The sequence below is a fragment of the Martes martes genome (assembly GCF_963455335.1).
Source record: "Martes martes genome assembly, chromosome: 7".
Taxonomy (NCBI): Eukaryota; Metazoa; Chordata; class Mammalia; order Carnivora; family Mustelidae; genus Martes; species Martes martes.
In genome coordinates, this window is record NC_137894.1 from 69312488 (window position 1) to 69340383 (window position 27896).

Genomic DNA, 27896 nt, shown 5'->3' on the forward strand with positions numbered 1-27896 from the left:
TAGCCAAAGTTGCTGAATTCATGCAGAACCAATCAACTCAGTGTTAAGTTTAAAAATTAAGCCAATAACATTATTATACATAATTATACTGTTTTGAACACAATTACCATACAGACAGTATATTAATTTTTCAAGGACACTTAGATAACTTCTGCAACTCACTAAGCTGAGAGATAGAACAATAAAAAACAACAGATGTTTTATTAGTTCACAGTGACTAATGGTGAAGCAGAAAACTACCAAGGAATGGGAGACGGGGAAACTGCATCATGAAAATGCTGTATTCTCAATACCTGTTTATTTCCCTTCTTTTTAAATATTTTCTCTGTCTTCAATCATTTAACTTAGTATTTTGATGTTTAATAATTTTTAGAGAAATTTTTATTCATGTTTCGCTAAAGATTTATAATACATATCTCAAGGCAAAAAGTTCATGTATCCCTTTGATGCAATTTTAAGAGATACTTTTCTTGTGGAATTAAATCCTATGTACATATCAGAAATATATGACACAACTGACAGCTGACAATAAATTAAGGAGATCTTTGTAGCCAAAAATCTGAAACATTTCAGAGAAAATATGTCCTCTTTTTTCCATTGCTTCAGAATATAAAAAATTTAATGTAGATACTGTGTCATTTATATGCTGTAACAATTAACTTTCCCTATACACCTGAAGCTACATTACTTGGTTGGTATGAGAATAAATTCCTTCTTACATTTGTGCCTATTTTGAGGAGAGAAACACTGATTATCTTATTGGCAACTTTGCATGTAACAGGAAAATGACACTTCTGTGCTCTCATTTCAAACTGATCCGAGGGCCACAATGAACACCAGAATCTCAGGATGCTGAGATGAAGACTGCACATCGCTAGCTACGCTCAACCTACCAAATGAAAATTGGCCTGGAGGATATGCATTTTAAGTGAGTTTGCCAGATGATTCTTCTGACAATAAAATCTGATGACTACTACTGTAGAGGAATGAATTTCTCTTGGGAGAAATAAACCTGTACTTCACAAATGTAGTATCATTAATTGTACTTCTGGGAATTTTGATGAGCTCCTACAAGTAAATAATGAGAATTCCACCTTTCTAACCCCAGTAGAGTAGAACAGGCACAGACTCAGTCTAACACTTACAAATGCCAGGAGCTTGGGTGGGTTACCTCACCTCTCTAGCCCTAGTCCATCAGGTAGAAATGGAGATGGCCACGCAGGGCCAGTAAGATGATTATATGAAATAAGTTGTGAAGAGCAACTACCACCAACCTGGCACACAGCAGGTGCTCAATAACGGTTTGTTTCTGCAACACTGAAGGAATTTTCAGCTTCCACCAGCAAATTATTGAACAAATTTTTTCTAAAGGGAATCTACCAAGAAAGATTCCAAAAGCCTGTCATAAAAAATTTTATAGCATGTTCAATTTGCTGCCATAGATACATTCTTCAAGTGAACACAAATCAAAACCTTTTATTGAATGGTATTTTAAGTGTACAGAGGAAGTTTGCTATTTATTAACCTAGCCATACAGAGAATCCTTTATATAAGAAATAATTTTTGTATCTATAATGTACCTATCTGATAAGAACTGAAGTTTGTTTTCTAAATTTAGATTTTTGTATTTTCTTTTGTAAATATTGTTACTGAAATACAATCAATATACAGTGTTAAAGCAGTTTCAGGTGTATTAACAGTGATTCGACAATACTACACATTATATAATGCTCACCACAGTAAATGCAGTCACCATCTGTCACAATATAATGCTATTATAATCTTACTGACTATATTCCCTGTGCTGTACTTTTCACATCCATTGCAAACTTCAAGTAATTAAAAAAAAAGATTTTTGAATTTTCTCCAACTAGTTGACACACTTCAACTGAAAAAATATGCGACTCCATAAATATTATAAACTCAGTATATATGGCAAAAGGCAACTGATATACTACACAGGCATTTTATAAAGGTCAAGTTTTTGGAATCTCCAAAAATTATTATATAAGAAATTCTCAAGATCTCAAGATGTGCAAACTAATTCCCCACTACATATTTTCTGGAAGATAATATCTTTTATCCTTTAAAGATTTTTTTTTTAATTGAGCTTCCAATGAAGTAAAGTTACCTTTTCAATACATCTTCGAAGAGTGTTAATATTCCTGACCCACCAACCTATTCCCATAGCTCTTAACTCAGACCACTGAGGGTCCCCTCTCTGAATTGCCGGAATCATATTTATCAGTTCTTCTTCAGCCTCAGAATGAAAAGCCCAGGCAAAATGGCAGGTAGACACACCTAAATTAGAAATACAAAATAATAACCTTTTCAGAACTCTACCAAAAAAGAACAAAACAATTTTTCACATAGTCATGTATTTATTCTTTCATTCTGGAAAGAATTTTCAAGCAGAAAAAAAAAAGTAAAAGAAAGTCATCATTCAAGGACTTTACACTATAAGCTTCTAAATACAAGAGCAATGGCAGAACACACAAAACCAAAAAATCTCTTTTTTCCCAAAGTATTTACTTTTTTTCTCTGCAAAAATATAGACACTAAAACTTAATCACAGGAAAGATATTAGCACATCAAGTCATTTATACGTACACACACCAAACTTATCAACAGTGAAAGCTCTGGTCAAGTCAAAATATCTTGGCCTGTGTCCTTGGGTATTTTTTCACAGCAATGCAGGCCATATCCTCCAGCACTGAAAAGTGAAAACTGCCCCATTCATCCCTCTGGCCAAGGAGCTAAATATCATTTCACAGTAAGGTCTAACCTTCAAGATAGTTGCAGGGAATAACAACAGCCAGGAGACAACATTCCTTTGCCTTTGGCATCTTGGTTAAAAGTAGTTTACAGCTGCCTAATACTGATGGTATATGGCAAATTCTTTTTGTTCTGGTAGAAGACTGACAGGAATCTAGGTTGTATTTAGAGGCAACGCCATCAGACTTGGAAGTACAAGGGAGTTTATCGACAGTTTAACTACTGATAACACTTTGTTCCACTTAGAGCAGGTGGAGAGGAAACACGAGGGAAATGACACACACAAATTGATGACAGATAGTGGGAATGCCAGGAAGTACCCAGAGGAGACTAGAAAAGAGGCCAGACTGTTCAAAGTAGCCATCTGTATGGACCCATTTTGTACCTCATGTCTGAAGTCAATGATAGTCACGTTACAGCACAGGCTTCTCAAGGCTAGAAGACCATCAGTGTTACCACATGTAATTTTTTCATTAACAACTACTATATAGACTTCCAATATAGTTAAAGATTTTCTAATCACTACTGCTTCACAACAGTTCCTTTAGAAGGTATAAAAGGAAAAACTATTATGACCATTTTGAATAATAATCTTAAGTTTTTTTAAATTTCCCATTGCTAACATTTCTATACAATTGTGCCTGAAATCAGAGCATTAAAAAAAAAAAAAAATCAGTGCCACAAGCCTTGACTGCCACCATAAATTTAAGGAAAAATGGTCAAAATTTACTAACACCAATTAGTAGTTTTTCATAACCTAAAAGGCAGATTAATTTTTAAATCTTTGCCTGATTTAAGAAATAATCACTACATCAAATAACTGACACTTTGCTTTAGAAGTTGCTATTACATAGCAATGCACACAGTATACCTTTGCTAAAAGCACATTTATAATATAAAGAATAATATAAAATATATTACATTCTGTATCCTTAAATGAAATGTGATTAAATTTTTGGTATGATTAAGCAGAAACAGAAAACAAACAGGTATGTCAGGGGAATTAGGTTCAGAAGCTTAAAAGAGCAGTGAATGTATTTGGAAGCCTAACTATTTATGTTTATTTTAATATAAGCATTGCATTGTAAGTCATGTACTCACAAGTAAAGCTGATGTTTCGGGAATATGTGCCAGATAATCCAGTAGATTTGCATACTTGTAGCGTACTGCCACACACCCTGATTTGAGATACAAGGATTTATATCAGCCCCCTATTTTACAGATTAAAAAATCATAACTACAGAGTTTAAGGTGACCTGCTCCATAGCTTAATACAAAAAAAAAATACATACATATATATATATATGTATATGTATTAAGGAAAAAAATAACAGGGTGCCTGGGTGGCTCAACGGGTTAAGCCTCTTGCTTTCAGCTCAGGTCATGATCTCAGGGTCTTGGGATTGAGCCCCCACACTGGGCTCCCTGCTCAAGCAGGGAGCCTGCTTCCCGTCCCCCCAGCCTCTCTGCCTACTTGTGATCTCTATCAAATAAATAAAATCTTCAAAAAAAAAAAAAAAAGAAGAAGAAGAAGAAAAAGAACAGGGGCACCAACAGATAGTTATTTACTTATTTATTTTTTGCCTACTAGTAACAGGCTATTCTTTGCAGTTTTCCTCTGTTCTTCTTAGCCTTTCTATCTGTATCCCATCTACTGAACTTTTCCCCTGAAAACTCTTCCTAAGATCATCATTTATAATAGCAGTCACTTATGCCCAGTGTTTTAACTGTTATCAAAGGGAAAATGGAATTTTCAATTCCACAATTGTCAATAAGTGATTCAGTACCATCTATTATTTAAAACTAAAGTTTTAGATACCATTTTTTTAAACCTAACCTCTAGATACCATTTTTTTTAAACCTAACCAAATGGCACAGATTGTTTAAAATGGTAATATCAAGTCCACAATGGGTTAGGTTTTGGAACCATCGAACACTATTTCCAGGAATGTAAATGAGTACAGTGTTTCTGTCTGGGGCAATACTCATCAAGCCTTAGGAAATTTCACTCTTAAATATAGTGAACTGGTGGTTGCTGGAGGGGAGGTGGATGGGCAGATGGGAGAAACAGGACAGGGATTAAGAGTACATTTATCTTGATGAACACTGAAAAATGTACAGAATTGATGATTCATTGTATTGTACACTTGAAACTACACTGTATATTAATTATACTTGAATAAAAAAATACTAAGATACAGTTATGTTCAGAATTTAGAATATTGATCTGGCAACCAAGTGTTGACTGAAACATTAAAAATAAAAACAAACAACTACCTCAAAAAAAAAGAGTTAATAAGAACTTTCAAGCCCTCTGACTCATTAATTCCACTGTTGGAAAAGTAATATGAGGAAATAATCAGATATATACATGAATATTTGTATGCAGAGTTATAAGGTCATTCATTACAGTGATCATTCAAATAGAAAACCAGCCAAATCTGTTTCACAAATAAAGGACTAGATAGATGAAACATAGTTTAGAAACATGATAGAATATCAGACAGCTGTTTAGAATTTTATTTTCAAAGAACATTTATGAGGGTGAAGGGTAAGTGCTATGGGTAAGAACAACAAATTATAAAGCCTGGTATTCTAGTTCCTACAATACTAAAGCATTATTTATGAGGCTGTGTCCAGGAGCCTGGTTTCAAAAGGAACATAGTCTAATGAAGACTGCACTGGACTGGGATTCTAATGCCAACTTATATTAATAAATAGCCCTATATCTTGGGCAGGTCACTTTATAGTTTCAGTTTTTCACTATTTTATTTTTTAAAGGATTTTATTTATTTATTCACAATAGACAGCTCAAGAGAAACAGACAGGGAGGCAGGAAGAGGCAGAGGGAGAAGTAGGCTTCCCACAGAGCAGGGAGCCCGATGTGGGGCTTGATCCCAGGACTCTGGGATCATGACCTGAGTGAAAAGCAGCACTTAACCAACTGAGCCACCCAGGTGTCCCTAGTTTCAGTTTTTTAATCTGTAAATCAGGGGGCTGACATAAATCCTTACACCGCAAATCAGCATGTGTGTCAGTATGCTACAAGTATGCAAATCTACTGGATTGCTATCTGGCACATATTCCCAAAACATCAGCTTTACTTGTGAGTACAGGACTTATAATGCTTATATTAAAATAAACAGAAATAATAAAACATAGGGCAAAATTCACATAATTTTTTTAAAAAAGATATCAGATGTCAAAGAAATTCAGGGCCACTTTTATGGCCTTAGGCATACCAGGTTTACTCCTAAACTACTGCGACTTTAGTGAGTAAAGTCTGAGAAACAGAGAAAAGAGCCAAAGTCACAGAATAGAGCTGAAAGAGGCACAGAAGAAGGGTAAGTGGGCACCATGTGACAGGAAGGTCTTAAGACTAATGATAAGAATGCATACAATGACTTAGCTAATTCTTCTACCCAAATATACATACAAATATTTCATTTCAATATGAAATAAAAATCTTGCAAAGTTTCAAACAAGCAGTTAAATACCTTGATGAAGTAGCTGTACTCGGTATAAAGGAGGCAGCGATGTCAAAAGGCATGTGTGCAAACGCATAGCTAGTAAGTATCTCAAACCACACTCGTCTAGTGTGTCTCTTCCTGCAAAGCAAACAGAAAATATGTTTCAGGAAAAAGGTCACAAACCAATAAAAAATTAGGAAATAAGCATTAAATTCAACAATAACAATTTACACAAAATATACATTTGAGTGTATTCCTTTGTCAACACTTGAATATCTTTATTAAAAAAATGTCTTTGCAAAAAATATTTGTAAATACTAAAACTCCCAAATGAAAAATGAGGAAAATATACAGGTAACAACAGTACTTACAGCTACTCATAATAAATGAAATCTTGAAATCCAATAAAAAAATATATTAACTACAGTGAGCTAGGTACAATCTTAAGAAGTATTTCCTATTTGAAGTCAGACAGATTTAAAACACAGGAATTACATATATAAAATGAAATCACTTGCTTATTATTATTATTAATAAAAAAGATAATATTTTCTAGTCTGGTTAGCTCAACTGATATACAGTACTATGAAAGATTTAAAATCCAATTCCCTAGGCTAGTTTTACAAAGCTAAGTTTGAACCTTAACCTAATTTCACAAACTCACTCCTATTTAAAAGTTGTGCAAAGGTATGAAGTGTGGTGAGTTTAATTAAAATTATAGCCACTGTTGGAGGAAAGCAATCCAAAAGTCTGAACAGCACCCAGCACAGTAACTGCCACTTAGGAAGTACTAAGAATGTTAAATCAAATAATATTTTCTAGAAGAAAACAAAATGTTTTAAATTCTCAAATTATGCCGGGCATAAATTTGGAAAAACGAACATTCCACACAGAGGAAACAAAATGTGCGAAGACCTTGAGACAGGAATGTGTCCAGGGTCTTTCTGGGACACAAGGAGGTCAGTGAAAATGAACGGAGATCACATGGTGCCTGGTGGACCTCCGTAGGGGTCTGGCTTCTACTCTAAAGTGAGATAGTAAGCCACTGGTGTAGGTGGGAGAACAGACTGAGGTGACCAGAACCAAGCAGTGTTGGAGACTTTGTCTATAACCAGGCAGGAAGGGACAGTGACCTGACTGGAATGGCCATAGGAGGAGCGGTGGGTCTGGCTTCTACTCTAAAGTGAGATAGTAAGCCACTGGTGTAGGTGGGAGAACAGACTGAGGTGACCAGAACCAAGCAGTGTTGGAGACTTTGTCTATAACCAGGCAGGAAGGGACAGTGACCTGACTGGAATGGCCATAGGAGGAGCGGTGAGAAATGACTGGATCCTGGATATGGGAGAACTGGTAGCATGTGTCCAAAGACTGGAATATGGGGTGCGAGAGAAAGCAGAGTCAGGAAAGCCTTTAATTCCACTGGGAAGAATTCATTTACTTAGAATCCACTATACTCTGGTTTCTCTTCAGATCACATAAATCTTTCGCCTTTTACTTAGAATCCACTGACTGAGACGTGCAACATACTTAAACTCGGAGCTTCAGTTTCCCACCTGTGAAATGGAGACATTAATTCCTGCCTTAGCCATCTCATGAAAGGGCACCGCGACCAGGATGAGCCATTTTGATACTGCCCTGCCAATCATATAGTTCTGAATCAGAAAGTTTAAAACATTTTTCATGGATTGTGGCCTATTTTCTTGATACCTCAGAGTAAAAACTCTAAAGTTTTCAACAAAGGCTTCATTAAGACTATTATGGGGAGAATCCTGCTCTACTGAATACGCCACCTCATAATCATTAGGATTTGTTTTAATTAACATGTTTGGAAAATAGGTCACAGTCAAAAGCTTCTGAAGTCTCTAGTTATTTTAATCTACAAAGAGAAAATCTGGGGGATATATTTTAAGGATAGAAATCTATATGAAGAGATACATTCCAGCTAGCTTTGAGGAATAGTCTTTTCCCCTCAAATTTAGAAATCTTGTGAAATAGTGAGAGTACGGGTTGGGAGGCAATGAGGTATCCACATAGGAACCCCAGTTCTGCCACTTACTACCTACATGACCTTGTATGTCACTTAATCTCCCTAAGGATCAGTGTCTTCATCTATAAAATTTAGTATAATAACAGCTACCTACCTAGATTGTTGTGACAATTAAGTATGATAAAGTACATAAAGTGCCTGGCATATAGCAACTGTTCACTCCTCCACAATATTTACTGAATGAATGAATGATCAATAATTTTCAGTTTCCTTGGCTAATGCCATCATTTACAAGCAACACCATTACCTTCAACTATCTGCATAAAAGAAAATGGAATCTAGTTTAAGGAGACAGCCAAAAATGTTCTGGTTATAGAGCAAATTAATCAAGACACACATTATAGTAAAATGTATTAAAACCTCTTCCTCAAGAGACGTTTCAGAGAAAATTAGGTAATTGTAAAAAAAAAAAAATTTATATCTACAATGGGAAGATGAACAAGTTGAGATCATGAGATCCCTATAAGCCTCATGGTTCAATAGTAAAATTATCAAGTGAGCCACTATTATTACTAAAAGTAAAATAAAAACTAAAATAAGCCATAGGAGTCACTATGTTTGAAAAAACAAGACTACATAGATCTAAAGTAACACAAAGCTTTCAGTGTAAAATCTCATGTGAGAACGCACACAGATATCACAAATCCATGACGTCATATGTGCAAGTCATAGCCTATCCCAACGGTCTTTTCTTTCACAATTAATCATATTATGATTGTAATTATCTACAAACAGTAATTGTCTACTAGAGAGTTCTTTTCACTGCAAGGTTTCAAGAAAGACTGCAACTTAATATGTGAGTCATTGCATACATTATACAAATGGTTCTATGCATGGTAACCTTGTAAATTTCAGTGGGAATATTTACCTGAGTAACTCTTATCTCTGTTTTCGTCAAGCTCTGTGCTGGTGGTGGCCACAGTATCAGCCAAAGCCACGAGGAACATCTGCTCCAAACGGGTAAGGCCTGGTAGACTTGAGTGCATAAGGTGACTTGAAAGAACCCTAGCATGTTCTTGGCCAAAGTAAGCAGGTCCATACTGAGAAAGATTTATTACTTTTGATTTGCTTTCTCTCTGTTCTGGCTCTAAATCTATATCATCTGTGGTTATATCCTGGATTTGGAACAGCTCTGAATACTGATCTTCTGGTTCACTTTTGGTATGATCTTCAAAGCTCTGGGGTATTTTCGTACTCTCTTCTGAAATTCTGTAGGTTGTGTCCTGATCCGCAGCAAGCAGTGCATATAATGGTAGCGGAGGAATAGAATCTATTTCGGTATAATCTCGAGTGCCATCCTTTCCTATGGTGACCGTATCCTTCGCCGTACTGCCACTTACACTAATGGTTCGGGAAAGATGTCGCTTAGTCCCTTCTCCAGCATCAGCGTCTCTAACTATTGCAACTTCACCTGCAATGCATTTCACTAAATGAGAGAGAATAGCTTTAGCCCTTCGAACTTTCCCTAAATCCATCAATTCTAACAGCTGAGTTGGATGATACTGAGGGAGAGTAGGGGAAAGTACATGTGCGGCCTCAAATAAGCCGCCATCCTGAACCACAGTTGGTGAGCAAAACACATCATCAGCAATAGCTGTGCCTTCAACAATACTTTTTCTTGATAACATATTAGATTTAAAGGCAGAATGATCTTGTATTGCTGTCTCTTCTGCATCAGGACTATCAGCTTCAATGTCTCCAAATTTGACCGCGTGCTTCCACTGTGCATACACGTGCATTTCACAATCCATGCCCACCACCAATATCCCGTCTCTCACCCAGGAGAGAGAAACAGGCAGCGAAGGTGTACCATCCACAGATGACACCAAGTCTATAGATCGAAGAAGAACCCATCTTGACCTAACTCCTTGCTTGATACTACCACCTAGTGGTAAAGTAATGACAGCCACTCCATCCTTACTATTGATTTGCTCAGTCACAATTCCTGAGAGCCGTCCATACATGAAGATATTAGCACCAACCCCCACTGTGAGAATGTGGGAGCCATCTTCTTTTGAAACCCAGTCCAAATGTACTAAATGTTTGATATTTGGAATAAGGTATCTATCCTTGCTCAAAAGCGCATCTGATTTGCTGTACACAAACAGATTACTGTCAACACTGACCCTCGAATCAAGTACACTGCCAACCTTGACCAAATCATCAAGATGAATTGTTTGCTCTAAAACCCATTCTGATCCTCCCGTAGATTCACATTCAAAGATGCAAACATGCATGGAAAATTCTTTAGAAACAAAACCATTGTGGTGGACAGGTTGTTTGTAAGCCACAGCAAGGCGGCCTGTGTATGAACAGCTAACAGCAACGGGTCTTCCCACAATGCTCACTGTACTGCTGTTATCTTCTCCTTCATCATTCATCAAGGGCCATCTCCTCCAATGGTAAGTTTCCTTCTCATCGCTTTGGCACTGCAGGTTGGTTTCCATACTACACTTCCAGAAGCGTACTTTATTGTCAGAACAAGTTGTAACCACTAAATAAGGGGCAAGGCACACCGGATAAATCGAAGAAGAACTCAGATGGCCTTAAAAAAGAAAAAGCAGATAGTCATGATAACAACCACAAAATAAAATGTTAACAATTAAGTTTTACAATGTGATTAAATCCAAAGCCACTATAAGCTTCTTTATTATAATTCTGCAAACCCCCCTTAACTACTGCTTTACACTAAGCATCCATTGGCCAAGATATTATCTATACAAGCTCTGAACAGCCCATTGGTGGAATCAAAATATGCAGTAATAATCACTTAATTGGTTTTTAGGTGATTAAGTTTAAATGAGGTGACTATTCCATGAAATAAAACTCAAACACAGTAAAACAAGGCAACCCGTTATCCCTAAATCTGTTACCTGTTGTAACTTACATATGTCTTCACCACATGCCTCACTGGACTTACAGTCTCCACTTGTCATGACTTTCATCAGAGATGCTTAAGTTTTCACTATAGTTTCCCATTCAAATTCCCCTAACCCGCCCCTGAATAATTCAGACCCTAAATCTGCCCCTACCATCAAAATGTTTTCAGAGAGCTAAACAAACTACTAAGTCTCACCATTTTTAATAAGGGTAATTCAAATACTCATATTTATTCCTGACTGCCAAAGACTGCTCACCAACTATCAACTATAACTCATCCACTGTCAACTATAACGTGAGGAGTAACAGCGATTAGGACTGGGGTCAGAAGACCTGGATTCAGGTTCTAGTCCATTAATAACTCCATAACACTGGGAAAGCCACTTCCACATCTCATCATTTTCCATCTAAATATTAGGGACCATGTTACTACTTCCCTTGGAGTGTTACTGTCAAGTAAAGTATGTACAAAGCCTCTGCAATATATAATTTATTATATATATAATTTATTATATATATAATATATAAACAATATATTATATTATTATATATTATATTATATATTATATATTATATAATTTATTTTATATATATATATACACACATATATATATATTTCTGATAAACCTGGGTATATCTCAAACTTTCCAAACACTTTGAAAGACTAAAAACTCGCCCAGATCTGCACCTGCCTCAAAAGCCCAGAGTAAACGATTAATGTGATCTTTCCAACTCTGAGTTCAAACCTATCTTGCAGATGAATAAAAGAAGCCTCATACTGAAAATCATTCACCAGTCTTGAAGCTACAATTTCATTTCCCAAAAATACTATTCCAGGAACTCTTTAATTATAGTTCTGTAAGTGACAGATCATTTTAAATACAACTGCTCTCCCAACGATCTTACCTGCCTTGTTAAATTCAGTACCATTTAGGCTAGCCAAACTATAATCTTGTATCTTACGTATTTTCCCCACAGTACCTGCCAACTCCTGCTCAAACATATTTAATAAACGTAATATGGGATTAGTACAAAGTGGATGAACTGCCTCAACTTAAAAAAAACTTGAGTGATTTGCCAATGAACACATCTGTTCTTTGCAATTGTACTGCCATATTATTCCTATTTATAAGAAATCATAGTGCAGGCAAGAAACTTCACATTAAAACATATCATTTTCTGTCAGGCTGATTACATTTATCATAGGAAACTTTCCAATAAAGACATGTTTCTAAACAGGTACATCATTACTAGAAAATTACAATTGTCCACATTACACATATTTCAGGAGGGTTCATCCATTTTACCCACTGAAGGCCACTCTGAGCTACAACTGCCCACTCTTCAAGCTACCTTACCTGCAGAAGGTGTTGCTCTTATTACTTCAACTCCTTCTGGGAGATCAAGAGGTTGGCTGTAGACCAGTCTAGAACTCAGAATAAGTTTGCTAGCAGTTTGTAGATTGGCAATTGAGGCAGAGTGTGGCATGGGGCTCACACTAGGAGAGGTTTCTGGAGAAGAGTCTACATTCTTCTGTCCAGGGACTGAAAGTAGACTCTCTGATGAAAAGCCTTCTGAAGGTTTAGCTTTGAAGATAAATTATGAAATACATTACAACCATCACTATATATGTTAGCTAGAATAATACCTTGTCATCATTAAGAAACAGTTTTTTAAAAGTACTTTGGAGACAAGGTCAATTTTCAAACTTGCTGAGTTACCTTGACAGACTTTTTTTCCCCCTTTTATTCTTATCATCACCAACTCCATCAAAGACACTTAACTGCAACATGTAAAAACTAGAAAAAAATCTCAAGTTATTTCCTCCAATGTTTTCAACCTTTAAAAAGCATCAAAAGCTTGGAGTGTCTGGGTGGCTCAGTCGATCAAGCATCTGACTCTTGGTTTCAGCTCAGGTCATGATCTCATGGGTCAGGGGATCCAGCCATTGGTCAGACTCCGTGCTCAGTGGGGAGTCAGCTTGGGGATTCTCTCCCTCTGCCCCTCCGCCCCCCACCCCCCTACTCATGCACTACTCATGCACTAGCACAAAAGTGTGCATTTTCTCTCTCTAAAATAAATAAATACATCTTTATAAAGTACCAAAAGCTTGAGGAGAAACTTGTTACCATGCAGATTCCTGGGCCTCCACCACAGGAAGACTGATTCAGTTGTTTTGGGGTAGACCCCAGAAATCTGCATTAATAAGTTGCCCAGGTGTTTCTGAAACAGAGCATTATGAATCAAACTTTGAGAAACAGCAAGGTATTACCTCACATCATAGAAGAAAGAATTTAAGTTACCTCACGTCATGGCTGAAAGAATTTAAGTTTAGAGAGCTTACTGATTTTCCTATAGTAATATAACTAGCTAGTGGCAAGGAAGACACTAAAATACCAGCCTCCTGACTACCAAGCCCTTCAACAAGATGATTTCAAAAACAAATACAGAAAAATAAAAGTTCTAAACAAATTTAAGATGGTGTTAGCTGACTGGCTTGCAGCCCACGGATAGATATCTGAAATACGCAGATCATGACCTTCCTCAAGGAACTCAAGGCCGCCTTAATGCCTTAATATTTATGTTTTATTAAAGACTAAAAGTAACCTTAACAGCAGTGAGCCCCCCAATGTCCTAAAACCCTTGCTTCAAAATTCCTTAATTCCTCAGAAACGTACATTATCTCTATCACCCCTCCCTCCACAAACTCAGAAGTATATAATCAGTCACCCCTCACAACCCTAGGGCAGCGCTTTCTGCCCATGGGTCCTTTCCTCATGTTATAATAAAATCACCTTTTGTACCACAAAAAAAGGGCGGGGGGGTATGGATATCGATCTGATCTTCCCAAGTGTTCCAGCTTTCACATAAGAGTGGAATATAAATCTCTAAGCAGATTCAGTTATCTGTGCTTCTGCTACATGTGAGGGACACTTTGAATTACATTTATATTTGTGGGCCTGTCTCCCCCCCCATTAGACTATGAATTTATGAAGGGCAAGGATGGTGCTTGCTTTGTATATCTCAAGAAGCATCAGAATAGTAAGAGATACTGAGTAATCCCCTGTTGCTCCTGGTGGATGTTAAATGTATCAATCTACTTTATGTAAACATTTTCCACAAAATGGAATAGGACTACAAACTTCCACAAGTACGCAGCAGAAAGAAGTACTACTCCTGGCCCTATCACTAACTAGATTGTCTCCTCAGTCAAGGCACTTCACCATCTCTGGCTATTTTCTCATCTGCAAAATAAGGTCAAGCTGTATTACTTCTCCTCCTGTAAACCAAGCACTTTCCTAATGTATTATTCTCATGCTAAGAAAGAAAATAAGAGCAGGGGGAAAAAGCAAAGGCCTTAGAGACAGAAAAACCTGATATGAAACTTGGTCCTATGACAAACTAGATGTGGGACTTGATCAAGTTACTTAATATTTATTCCATTAGTAAACTGGGGATAATGTCTGTCTCACATGTTTAAAGCACTTATCTCAGACTACCTTAGAGGTAGTCAATATGTTCCTTTCCCACCTAAATTTAAGTCTATCATTTCATTCTCAGCCCAGATTTTCAACATACTGATAAATTCAAGTATTAGCTGTGAATGACAGCATACACTACACTAAATCTGCTGTGAATGTTAGAACCAAAAGATAGAGCTTTCATAGTTGAAGAGGGCATATTATTTGTTTGCTTCTACTGTCATATTGTTCGTAATCTTTTACTGCTAACAGAAACAGAGTAAGCAAGAAACTCTACACTAAACCTGGATCTAGGGGAATACCAGTGGGAAATTTCCCTCATACACAGTGGGGACAGAAGGTATCACAATCTTCCTGTCCTACCACAAGGATCTATTACTACCTCCATTAATCTCTTCAGGACCTTTCCTGGCTTTGTGTCCAACCCTAGAAAATACTATATTCTCTGGTGAGTTAAAAATTCTCTTCTTGACAAGCTGGTTTTAGATCACTCTACTCTCGCATTTTTGTGAAACAGCATGTAACACCAAGAATGAACTTAAAAGTCTTTGAAAGAACTTTTGGATTCCCACTGCCTCAAGAAAATTAGGCTCACACAGGATGTGCGATGAGAGCTGGGTATTATACACAACTAATGAATCACTGAATACTACATCAAAATCCAATGATGTACTGTATGTTGGCTAATGGTACATGATTTTTTTTTTAAGATTTTTATTTATTTATTTGTCAGAGAGAGAGAGAGAGAGCAAGCGAGAGCGAGCACTGGCAAATGGAAGCAGAGGGAGAAGCAGGCTTCCCACCGAGCAAGGAGCCCGATGTGGGACTCGATCCCAGGACGCCGGGATCATGACCTGAGCCGAAGGCAGCTGCCCAACCAACTGAGCCACCCAGGCATCCCAAATGGTACATGATTTTAAAAAAAGAAGAAGATTAGGCTCAAATGGGCACAGGTAAAAGTTCTATCAAATCATTTGGCTCTTCTAACCTGAGTTCACGGCCCAGTTAGAACTGCTGTTTACAGAGTTATGTGATAATGTGAACTACAAAGGGGACAAAAAATATTAGTTAACTGTATTAAATGTTTAATGTGTATAAAATCAGTTAAATTACATAACCACCAGTAAAAAATAACATCTTTCAAAAACTTAAATATTTTGAGTTAAAAGCAGATTCAGTTTCATAAGGCTATGTAATTCATTTTAACAATTATCTCTCAGAAAGTAAACATCAGTTCTAAAAAGAAGGATCCAAGTTCAACTTCTTTCCTTCATACTACAGATTTTCTAATTTGCTAAGAAATCAGTATGAATGTGTACAGCAAAAACATGGCTAATGTAACTTATAACTGTTAGATTTCTTAATATTCTACAAAAACAGTTTGACTGGGGTGCCTGGGTGGCTCAGTGGGTTGAAGCCTCTGCCTTTGGCTCGGGTCGTGATCCTGGGCTCCTGGAATTGAGCCCCGTGTCGGGCTCTCCACTCGGCGGGGAGCCTGCTTCCTCCTCTCTCTCTGCCTGCCTCTCTGCCTACTTGTGATCTCTGTCTGTCAAATAAATAAATAAAATCTTTAAAAAAAAGAAACAGTTCGACTAATGAGCTTTAGATGCTCAATCATATTTTTATAAATAATAAATCTGCTTTTCTTAGTGATTTTTTAAAAATTTATTTAAATTCAATTAGCCATCATTAGTTTTTGGTGTAGTGTTCAATGATTCATTAGTTGCATATAACAACCAGTGCTCATCACATCATGTGCTCTCCTTAATGCCCATACCCCAGTTACCCCATCCCCCTACCTACTTCCCTTTCCACAGCCCTCAGTTTGTTTCCCAGAATCAAGAGTCTCTCATGGTTTGTCTCCCTCTCTGCTTTCTTCCCATTCATTCTTCCCTCCCTTCCCCTAAGATCCTGTCTTGTTTCTCAAATTCCTCATATCAGTGAGATCATATGATAATTGTCTTTCTCTGATTGACTTATTTCACTTAGCATAATACCCTCTAGTTCCATCCATGTGGATGTAAGGATTCTAAAGCTAAGTACACTATGTCAGATGAAAGCGTGTATTAATCCACAGAAAAGTACCATATTAATTCTATGCGGAAAACAGATTTATAGAGACATAGTGTCTAGAACAAAGTCATAATAAGCATTCAATAAATATTAATTGAACAAATAAATGGATCAGACTTTTAAAAAATGAATCTAATGTGCTTGCAGACTGGTTTGGTTTTAGATTAACCTGTTTCATCAATTATTTATGATCCTGTAATTAAAAGCGTGGCACATCCATTCTTCAATCCAGCAACTCAATTTATAGTTCACTGGATCTTCATTTTAAAGAATTAACCAATCTGAAACAGATTCAGTAAAATGAGTTTATTTCATAACATCTCAGCATAAAATTATAATTACTTACCTAAGCATGCTTGTACAGATTTAAGATGAAGGTGCCACATATGGAGAATAGAGTAATTATTGCTGTCCTTTTCAATTACTACTAGAAAGAACTTTTCTGAAAATGGTGGTGGACGATATCCTATTGTTCAAAAGAAAAGTATATTTAAGTTATAGTTCTATCGGGTGAAAAGAAAGACACTTTCAAAAAACTTCTCTTGATATGTATGCAAGTTGGGAGGAAGAGGGAAAAATAGATATTTAGGAGATTTATGTAATTTTTGTGCCAAAAGTTAGGTAGCTATCAAAAACTAATGGGACTGGGACGCCTGTGTGGCTCAGTCAGTTAAGCTTCTGCCTTCAGCTTGGGTCATGATCCCAGGGTCCCACATCAGGCTCCCTGCTAAGCGGAGAACCTCTTCTCCCTTTGCCTGCTCTGCCCGTTCTGCCTGCAGCTCTGCTTCTGCTCTTTCTGACAAACAAATAAAATCTTAAAAAAAAAAAAAAAGACTAATGGGACTATGTCAAAAGTACACAAAAGCCAACATGAAGGTATACCTATTGGTCAAAGATGAGGAACCTTCAAAAAAAAAAAAAGATGAGGAACCTTCCTACTGTTTTCCACAGTGCCTGTGCCAGTTTACATTCCCATCAACAGTGCATGGGGTTTCTTTTTCTCTACATCCTTGTCAACACTTGTTATTTCTCATGTTTCTTATTTTAGTCATTTTGACAGATGTGAGGTGATATATCATTATGGTTTCTATTTGAATATCCCTGAGGAATGATGTTGAGCAAAAACTTTCTTTAAAAATGAAAACCCACAATAACAACTCATTGGAAATGATCACTGCTAGAGCTCTAATTGTGGTTTCTGAATACCATGCCCCATTAAAAAGAACAGTCTTGAGTGATAACTCCATTCTTGCAAAGGATATCTACAACATGAGCCTAGGAGAACTTACAGTGCTGAAAGAAAGCAAAACAGTAATAATAATAAGGCTGCGTCAGAAGGACTCAGAACCAACTTGAAAGGGTCCTCACTAGCCTCACATAGGACAACGTGAGCACTATAAAGAACAACGACTGAAACTGACTGATATATGCTAAGTACATAAAAACCCATGAGTGATGAGTACCTCTCTGTATCTATACTCTTCTTCAATAAAGAGTTTTTAAAAAATGGATTCATAATGGTAGTCAAAAGAAAGTTAAGCAACAACAATAATATATTCATCAGTAATCCCTGTTGATAACTTGGGCACAAATTCCCTCTTCTGAAATTGGTAATTAAATGGAAGGAACTAAATACTTACCCTGCCTTTCCTAAAAATAACTCTTTATTTCTAAGTAACCAAGTAGCTCTAGTTGATAAGGGAAAACTCTTCTTTACAAATACTTTCCAGCTAATAAGTAAATGAGAACTGATGAAGTTAGGAAATCATAATTTTGCAATCTTTAATGAAATAATGGGTCCAAAAACAACATTAATTGAAGAAACCATGATTGCTTCATGTAGTAGATTGCAGCAAACATTACACTGGAACCACCACCTGAATCTTCTGCATCTTAGCATCACTAAAAACAAGGCATCCTAAGTGATGTTCTTTCTTATGTCCTTCTATGAAGGACACAGCATCACCTAAGAAGTTGAACCTGGATCTAATCAAACCTACATAGGTAATCTGCTGATAGAAGAAAGTGTGAATGACACCATAAGTAACTAGTTAGGCAAATTATTATAAAATAACTTTCTCTAAAATAAGTGGCATGATGAGAGTATAAATGGGCAGTCACTTCAAATTAAAAGACCCTTAATACAAATACGATGTATAGACTTCGGATACAAATCCAAACAATTGAAAATCAAATAACTTTTGACATTTTGAGACAACTGAATAAAGTAAATATGGACTAGTTATTATACAATTCTGAGGAATTTTGTTATTGATCAATGTGATAATGCACTCATTTAAGAAAGTTATTTTTAGAAATGCATGTAGAAGTACACAGGAGTGAAACAACATGATGGCTGGGTTTGTTTGACAATATTTCAGGAAGGGGCACCTGGTGGCTCAGTCAGTTAAGCGGCTGACTCTTGATTTTGGCTCAGGCTATGGTCTTGGGGTCCTGGAATTAAGACCTGCATCAGGTTCCACACTCAGCAGGGAGTAACTTCAGGATTTTCTCTCTCCCTCTGCTCCTCCCCACCTTGCGCGCGCACTCTCTCTCTCTCAAATAAATAAATAAATCTTTTTTTTTTTTAAATGTCAGGAAAAAAGAAAAAGAAAATAGGATAAAGCAAGTAAAACAAAATCTTAAAATTTTCAAAGATTTTATTTACTTATTTGACAGAGACACACAGCAAGAGAGGGAACATAGGCAGGGGGAGTGGGAGAGGGAGAAGCAGGCTCCCACCGAGCAGAGAACCTGATGCAGGGCTTGATCCCAGGACCCTGGGATCATGACCCGAGCTGAAGGCAGACACTTAGTGACTGAGCCACCCAGGAACCCCCAAATCTTAAAATCTTTAAACTATATACTCTGCTTTTGTTCATAATTAGCATTTTTCTTAATTAAAAGAGAAATTAGAAGGGTGTCTGGTAGACCATGAGACTCTTGACTTCAGTGAGTTCAAGCCCCATGCTGATCATGGAGCCTATTTAAAATGAAAAAGCTTTTTTAAATTTAAAAAAATTAAAAGAGTGGGTATTATGGAGGGCATGTATTCCATGGAGCACTGGGTGTGGTGCATAAACAATGAATTCTGTTACGCTGAAAAGAAAAAAAAAAGAAGAAAGAAAAAAAATTAAAAGAGAAATTATTTTTTAATTAAAACTCAGAAAGTACAAAATAAGGCAGGAGCAAGGAAGAAAGAACATTTGCCTGTCAAGTCCTTTAAGAAAGTAGCTATAAACTCAAGAAGAATGTCAAAGAAACTGCACAAAATCTAAAGAAAAACCAAGAAAGGCATTAGGAAATCTTTTGGTCTAATTTTGCAATTACATAAAGAAATTTCAAAAGAAGGAAATAAAAGAGTATTTTTAAATGTAAGTCTTTCAATTAAAAATATTACAGTATTTTTAGTATAGTATATATTATAGTATTATACTACAGTATACTATAGTAAAAATATAGTACTATATATATAGTATTATGTATATATATAGAATTATATATTTTTACAAGCATTGTTTCTAGTAGGTTGGTATTCTTGTTAGAGGTAGAATGATAAACAGTACCTAGGTTTGTGGGAAAGCGAATAAAGTTCAACCCAAATAAAGGTAAAATATTATGGAAAAGCACATTTTAAATATATAAAGCAGTCCTTTTATACTCTACTAATAGTAAAATAAAACCATGTGACAACTGAATAACTTATCAAGAAGAAAAGTATTAATATTAGAAGATGCATGAAAGGAAAAAATTACTAGTGACTGGTGAAGACATGTCAGAGAAGAATTCATTCTTATGAAAAGGCAATTACCTATATAATTTTGGTAGAAATATTGTTCATAAATGACAATACATAATTCTGTAATACAAGTTACATCAAGAAAATTAATTATGTCTATTTAGATACTTACGATCTATAACCAAATTATATAAAATATCTGGAAACCTTCTGTAAACTAAAAACATGTTCATCATATAAAATGAATTCTTAATATAGAACATGTCTTTCCTTCTTTCAAATAGAAAATATTCTATTTGTTCTATATTGACATTTGTTCAACATTTGTTCTAGGCTGACTAAATTCAAATAGAATAGGACTGTCTTATAATTACAAAGTTAGAACTTTTAAAAGGAACATTTTAAGCTAAATAATGAAATTTAAACTAAACATCACATGGGGTCTATCTTGAAAGCTCTTATGAAGAACTACTTTGTTTTGCACGAAAAAAACAAATACTACGTGTCACAGGGGAATACTGTGAGATGGTACCTTTAATTCAGTGTACCTGAGGTTCCTGATACACCATACAAAACAATGTCTTATATTGTATACCCATCAATGGTCTTTAGCAGTGTACTGAGGACTTTTAAAAATTTACACAAAGATTAATTGGTTTGCTTGAGATACCACAGGGAATTTACTACCAATCAAAGTAGTTTAATTTTTTAATTTTTTAAAAATTTTTAAAACAAATTAGGATTCATAAGTAATATTTTCTTGACAACAGTCTTTGTCATTGGTGAAACTGGGTGTAATATTCACCCACATGCCTTCTTCACATACAAACAAGCAATTTTTACAGAACTGTTGTTTTGTGCTAAAAATTGTAAGAGTGATGACTTTTGATATAAAGACCCATACTCAATAACAATTTGGAGTTTGTTTTTAAGATTATAGTGTCAAACTCAAGACTACTTTTTAAAAGTACCTTGTGGGGCACCTGGGTGGCTCAGTGGGTTAAAGCCTCTGCCTTCAGCTCAGGTCATGATCCCAAGATCCTGGGATCGAGCCCAGCATCGGGTTTTCTGCTTAGCAGGGAGCCTGCTTCCTCCTCTCTCTGCCTGCCTCTCTGCCTACTTGTGAGCAGTCTTTGTCAAATAAATTAAAAAAAAAAAAAAAGTACCTTGTGATGGCTGAAAAAATATTTCTGTTTCCTTTTTCTCCATATCTTCCTTATGTGGTTTGTATCCTATAATGAAGTCTTCTTGAAACACATGAAGCAACTGTGTATTTGAGCCACACTACAAATATGAAAAAAATGAAGTTTCATCTTTGAAATTCCCTGTCTTCCACCCACCACCTCCCCAAGAACACAAATGTAGAAGAAATAAATCTAACAATTTCTATTCTTTATCAACTGACAAATTAGAAAGGAAAAAGCAACAAAAAAATGAATCACCTGGGCAGAGAAAACTGCTTTCAGAGATGCTTATAGCCAGCCAATAGCAGAACTGAAGAGCTCTAATAAAAACAAATCAACAGATCTGCTTCTCAAAACACACACACACACACACACACACACACACACACACACACACACACCCCATAAGTAATCTACACCACTTTGAGCTCAAAAATATTAGGTCTCATGACTTGCTGGAGAAGGCTATCCTGACTATGTAATAAGGCAACTAGTATAGGATTCCCTTAGTTTTTCTAATTCCACTTGGGAACCAAAAATAGGAAAACCAGAAACATCCTCAAAGTATTCCCAGTCTATCTAGTGGAAATTGTGAGGGGCCCTATGACAGCCAAAGGGTGACACACCTCTAGATTAATGCATTCACATGTAAGTAACAAAGATTTCTAAATGGATGGAGGAGCCATCATCGTCAGCTGCTACTGATATGCCAGGTGAGTGAGTTTTATTAACACAGAGAAAAAAAGTAAAAACAATACAAATGGCTACTTATAATCACAAAGGGAATGGAAATTCAAGAAAAAACTAAATCCAGACAAAACTTTGGGTGGAAGTGTGTTAAGACAATTAGAGGCTGCCTCACAGATTTCAAGGAAGGGAGGCATGGATGGGTGGGCTAAATCTTATGGAATAAAGGAGGTTAACCTCCTTACAAACTACACAGAAATGAAAGAACCATAATATTAGGTTGACCCACAGAATATTTATGAAAGTTATATGGCATTTTTATGTCTCTCCACATAGAAACCAAAAGTCTCTTCACATGTAGAGGAAAAAGGTCACCTCCCCAAAGGAAAAAATAAATGAGAAGGGAAGGGTGAGGTCTTCATGGATATTGAAACCATACAGCACATTGGGCACAAACCTAGAATGAGTTTTAGCCATTTATCGGTGCTTACAGTTCACGAGCCCTTATGTTAAAGATAGCCACTACTAGAGGGTGGGAAAATCTTGAACAGGTATGAAGTGAAAAGCATGACGCTAAGCAAGAGTGGCCTCTGTTAATATCCCATGGTGAAGAGAAGGAGCTAAAGAGGAGAAGAATTTAATACCCAGCCCATTAAAAATGAAGACCTTTATGGGAATGAAGACAGTCCACTCTTCTGCCATATCCCTATGGAGGAGAATAAGGAAATCACAGGCTAGGGATTTCCTTGGAGGCATTAGTAACGTGAATCTGGCAGCCATATTTCTGTTGCCAAGAGCTGACATTTCTCTACGTTGGTGGAAATTATTACATTTTCCCCAACAGAAAGTACCAGGCACCATGGAAAAAAAATATTACAACTACATTTGTTTTTAAATATGGTTTGCTCAATTTCTTCATTTCCTTGTTTGAAAATATTGGTAACTTCCTCACCAAAACAATCTTTTTTCCTATTTGGAATGAATATATTAGTGCTATCCCTTAGTCCATCAACATGATCCTGAAGAAACAAATATCTTGAGGTCTAGAAAGGGATTTATAAACTCACTGTAGGGAGAAAGGTTCTCCCTCTTTCCTGGGTAGTTGCCAAGGAAGAACAATGACTATACAAAAGACCTAGGATTAGAAAGTAAATGTATACTTTGATCTTACTTTCTTCCACATTTTATGGATATCGTAAAAACATCTAATATTCAGCCTAACAAGGCAATCAGTCTGCAGCTGAACTATCATCTGAGTTGAAATGAGGAATAGTATAAAAAGAGAAACCACAAACCAAGCCCCTATGCAGTTGTAATGTATTTTCCTCCACAGTTTTCCTGACTGAATCGAATGACCTTTAAACAGGAGAAATAAAGCTACAGATACAATTTAGCTGGAGAATAATTCCTAAATCATTAGACTTTCACTGTGGAAATCAAGAGAAGCTGGCTGTATTTACAATTCTCAAACAAGAGAATTATTCTGATCATGAAATATATGCACATAAAGCACTCTGGGATAAAGTATATTAATACCCCCAATTCACAAGCATGTTTTTACTTGGTTGGTTATTGCATCGAGTTCAATAATGCAGCCAGGTCGAGCAGTAGACTGTTGGCTCACAATATTAAACACTTCTCCAATAAGTTTCTGTAAATAAAAAACAGAAGATGTGAATCATCAACAATTTAAGAATCTATTGTCAGTATGATATAGCATCTCAGACATTCAAGGCCCCTCTTAATATTCAATGATTGGCAATGGCGATTCATTCATTTAAAGAATTATTTAAAATTTCTGTACTCACTTTTATTCTCATGTTTAAGATTAACTAAACAGGTAGAAAACTCTCTAATGTCTAGCTAAATAGTATAGAACTTCAAGGCATCTGGTTCTTTTAACATGTCTTCACTTTGCAGTCCTAAAGCTCCACAACAGACCTGGCTGAGGCCCTATGCCCACGTGTATGGTTTGCAGATCTGCAATGCCATGTAGAAGTATGACCCTGCCAGTGAGAAGGTACGAGTGATGGTTGACAGGAAGTAGGACTCTGTATCTTGAGATGAGGATGTTTGAACTAACCCGGTAAGTTTAACTTTGGACACCCAAACTCTCAAACCTTTGTGCTGAAAAAAGCAGTCCCTTCTTCCTCCTTCCAGTCAGGCTTCCCTTGCATAAAAACCTTTCAGTAACTTCACTGGAAGCAGTTACTTCACAAGGAGATGCCCAGTCTCCTCGGCATCACCGCTATTATTTCTTACCACCTGCAGGCCGCTGAGGGGGTCAGGTTCCAGCTTAGCCTAGGGTTATAAATACAAGACTGCCTTTGGGAAAACAGCACATACCCTGGGGTTGTAGCATCTTTCCAATTTGTATCAGCAAGACGCCAGAGACATGGATGGGTTATTAGATCAAGGAGGACAAAATATATGGCTGGGTATGGCTGAATTTATTGTTAGGAGTACATTCAAACAAAATTCGGGATTTAAAGTGTTAGCTCAGACACCTGGAAGTAGTGTCTCCTGGATTTGTTAACTGCAATCTGAATGCAACTGTGGCCTACGGGGGTGAGGTTAAAACACCGGAATACCTCTAACACACCAGGAGTCCTTGCTACTCAAGTGTGGTCAATGAACCAGCAACAACAGCAACACCAGGAAGCTTTTTAGAAATGCAGCTCTCAGGCCCTGAAGCTAATACATCCGCACTGTAACGCCATCTCTAGATGATTCGTGCACTTACTGAAGTTTAGTAAGTACTGACGTGGATAAGTTGTTCTCGGCCTTGGCTGCACACTGAATCACCCGAGGAGCTTCAACAATCATGGCTGCTTAGGTCGTAATTGCAGAGACTGATTTATTGGTCTCGAATACAGTGTGATCACAGGCATTTTACAAACTCCTCAGGTGCTCCTGACGTGCAACCAAGGTTGCAGCCCCCTTGCAGAGGTACCCATTCCAGGTAAGGATTTGCCTTCCCTGCCCACAACTCTGCTGCTAGCACTGACTAAGGCCTTACCAAAAGCCTTACTCAACACTACAGGATCCTACTCAACTTTACCTCCAAAAAAGGAACCCATTTTACAGCAGAAGATAGGGCCAGAATTAGGGTAAAATGAAAAAAGCACTCACCTTGGGCGCAAAATTTAAGGGGGGGGAGGTACCAAAAACTCAATAATCAAGATAAATAATATCTTAATGCAGTATTTTTTTTAAAGATTTATTGGGGCTCCTGGGTGGCTCAGTCAGTTAAGCGTCTGCCTTCAGCTCAGGTCATGGTCCTGGGATTGAGCTTCACATCTGGCTCCCTTCTCAGTGGGGAGTCTGTTCTCCCTCTTCTTCTCCCTCTACCCCTCTCCCCTGCTTGTGCTCTCTCTCTCTCTCTCTCTCTCTCTCTCTCAAATAAAATCATTTAAAAAAAAGATTTATTTGAGGAGAGAGTACAAGCATGCACAAGTGGGGGAGGGGCAGAGGGAGCGGGAAAGGGAGAACCTCAAGTGGACCCCCAGCTGAGCACAGAGCCCCAGGCAGGGCTTGATCTCATGAGCCATGAAATCCTGATCTGAGTTGAAATCAGACGTCAGACATTTAACCAACTGAACCACCCAGGCTCCCAAGGCAATATTTCTTAAAATCAGATTTAATGCAAAAAAATTCATAATGAAAGAAATATCAGAATTTTATATACAGGATTCAATAGTGTCATGGGGTACCTGGCTGGCTCAGTCAGAAGAGCCTGTGACTCTAGGGTTGTGAGTTCAAGCCCTACATTGGGTGTAAAGATTATTTAATTAATAAACTTAAAAACTAAAAAGAAAAATGTCTTGATGAGCCATATTAGAGCCTGAGACAAAAGCAAATCTCAGATATGTTTATATGTATTTTTTAATGATTAATATTTTTTCAGAACATTAATGTGGTTGAAAACTATTGAAAAACTGAAAAGAAAGTATATTAAAACTCATAATCATTATTTTATATTTAAGTTTATTTATACCAAAATGATATTATTATTTTACTTAACTGGCTCTAATGAAAGCAAACATCAATATTTTTTAAATCTACTTTTGCTTGTTTTCATTATAGACTTCTCTGTTTGACAATCTCTTGACCGAGTGACAATCTCAAATAATTTCTTTAATTAATTAATTATTTTTTAGAAAGGGAGGAGGGGAAAGGGCAGAGGGAGAAGGAGAGAGAGAATCTTAAGCAGGTTCCATGCCCAGGATGGACGCAGGGCTCGACCCTGAAATCATGACCTGAGCCAAAATCAAGAGTCAGGTGTTTAACCAACTGAGCCACCCAGGTGCTCCATAAATAATTTTTAATTAACTTCAGCTTATTGAAATTTCTTCTGCAGAACACTGGGACTGCTATTTTTTTTTTAAAGTTCTGCAGTCCACTTCCAAATTTACATAAGACTGCACTGAACAAAATTTGTGAATCAGTTTGAGAAGATCCAAACACAACATTGATTTTATATTACAAATTATGGATCTTGCATGACACTTAAAACTATTTCAGATGAATTTTCATAAGACTTAAACTGTCAAAATACTTAAGAGCCAAGGGAGTGACTGCATTTTGTAAACAAGATTATCCCTCCAGCTAAAAATTCAAAATCTAAAGCACTTTAGTTAATTTTTCATACCTCCATTTTGAATGTGAAATTAATATGCTTGGTAGTCAGAATAAGCCCCCCAAAAATATCCTCATCCTAATTCCCAGGACCTGTGAATATCTTACTTTACATAACAAATGAGATATTGTGGGTGTGATTAAATCAAACAACTGGATATGGAAAATTATGTTGGATTAGGTAGAAGGGCCCACTGTAATTTTAACGGTCCTTACAAGAGGGAGGAAGTATGGTCAGATTCAGAGAAAGAGAAGCAAAGGCCAGAGAAAGAGATTTGAAAATCCTCTGCTACTAACTTTAAAAAGGAGGAAGGAGCCATGAACCAAAAGATGCAGGGGTCTCTAGAAGCTGGAAGAAGCAAGAAAATTGAATCCCCATTCAGAGTCTCCAAAGGGAATATGGCCCTGTCAACACTTTGGTTTTAGAATACCCAACCTCCAAAACGGTAAGATAATAAATGTATTGTTTTAAAGTCACCAGTTCGGTGGTGACAATTTGTCGTATCAGCAGTAGGAAACTAATACGGGTGCCCACAATCTCTTTACTGTTTACTTGATCGGCTTTTTCCAATAAGAATATCACATTGGTAATTCATACATTTCCAGTTTCTCTTTTAATTCACTTTCAGGTTCAGGAAATATATTCACACCTCTTGCTAATAATTTACACCCACCAAACATACTTTCAAAGTCACTTTCTCTCACTATATCCAACAACTCTCAACGGAAAACTGGATTAGCAAAGAAGTAAATTTTGACCACATTATTGAAGTGTTTCCTTTAGTTAAAGCCAGGAAAATAAAATTATAAAAAATTCTGTTTGGGGCACAGATGAAATATTTAAAATTAAAATAATGTTGTGAATTTTAATATACTTACTTCTGATGTTCAACACTTTTCAACTGCTTTAATGTTCTGGGG

General features: G+C 36.7%; 1 protein-coding gene across 8 annotated transcripts in view; it reads right to left on the reverse strand.

The window, feature by feature from the left end:
* DMXL2 (Dmx like 2) overlaps positions 1–27896 on the reverse strand; it is a gene marked incomplete at both ends in the record, with an annotated part of 156026 nt that overhangs the window by 42135 nt on the left and 85995 nt on the right. For 6 of the 8 annotated variants that reach the window (XM_080809424.1, XM_080809422.1, XM_080809425.1 and 3 more), the window contains 7 exons: positions 2132–2301; positions 6273–6383; positions 9161–10837; positions 12531–12758; positions 17074–17193; positions 21633–21750; positions 23899–23988. In XM_080809424.1, the coding sequence (XP_080665550.1) occupies positions 2132–2301; positions 6273–6383; positions 9161–10837; positions 12531–12758; positions 17074–17193; positions 21633–21750; positions 23899–23988 (2514 nt within the window). The remainder of the gene's footprint in view (positions 1–2131; positions 2302–6272; positions 6384–9160; positions 10838–12530; positions 12759–17073; positions 17194–21632; positions 21751–23898; positions 23989–27896) is intronic. The other 2 variants (XM_080809427.1, XM_080809428.1) reach the window with 2 other exon arrangements.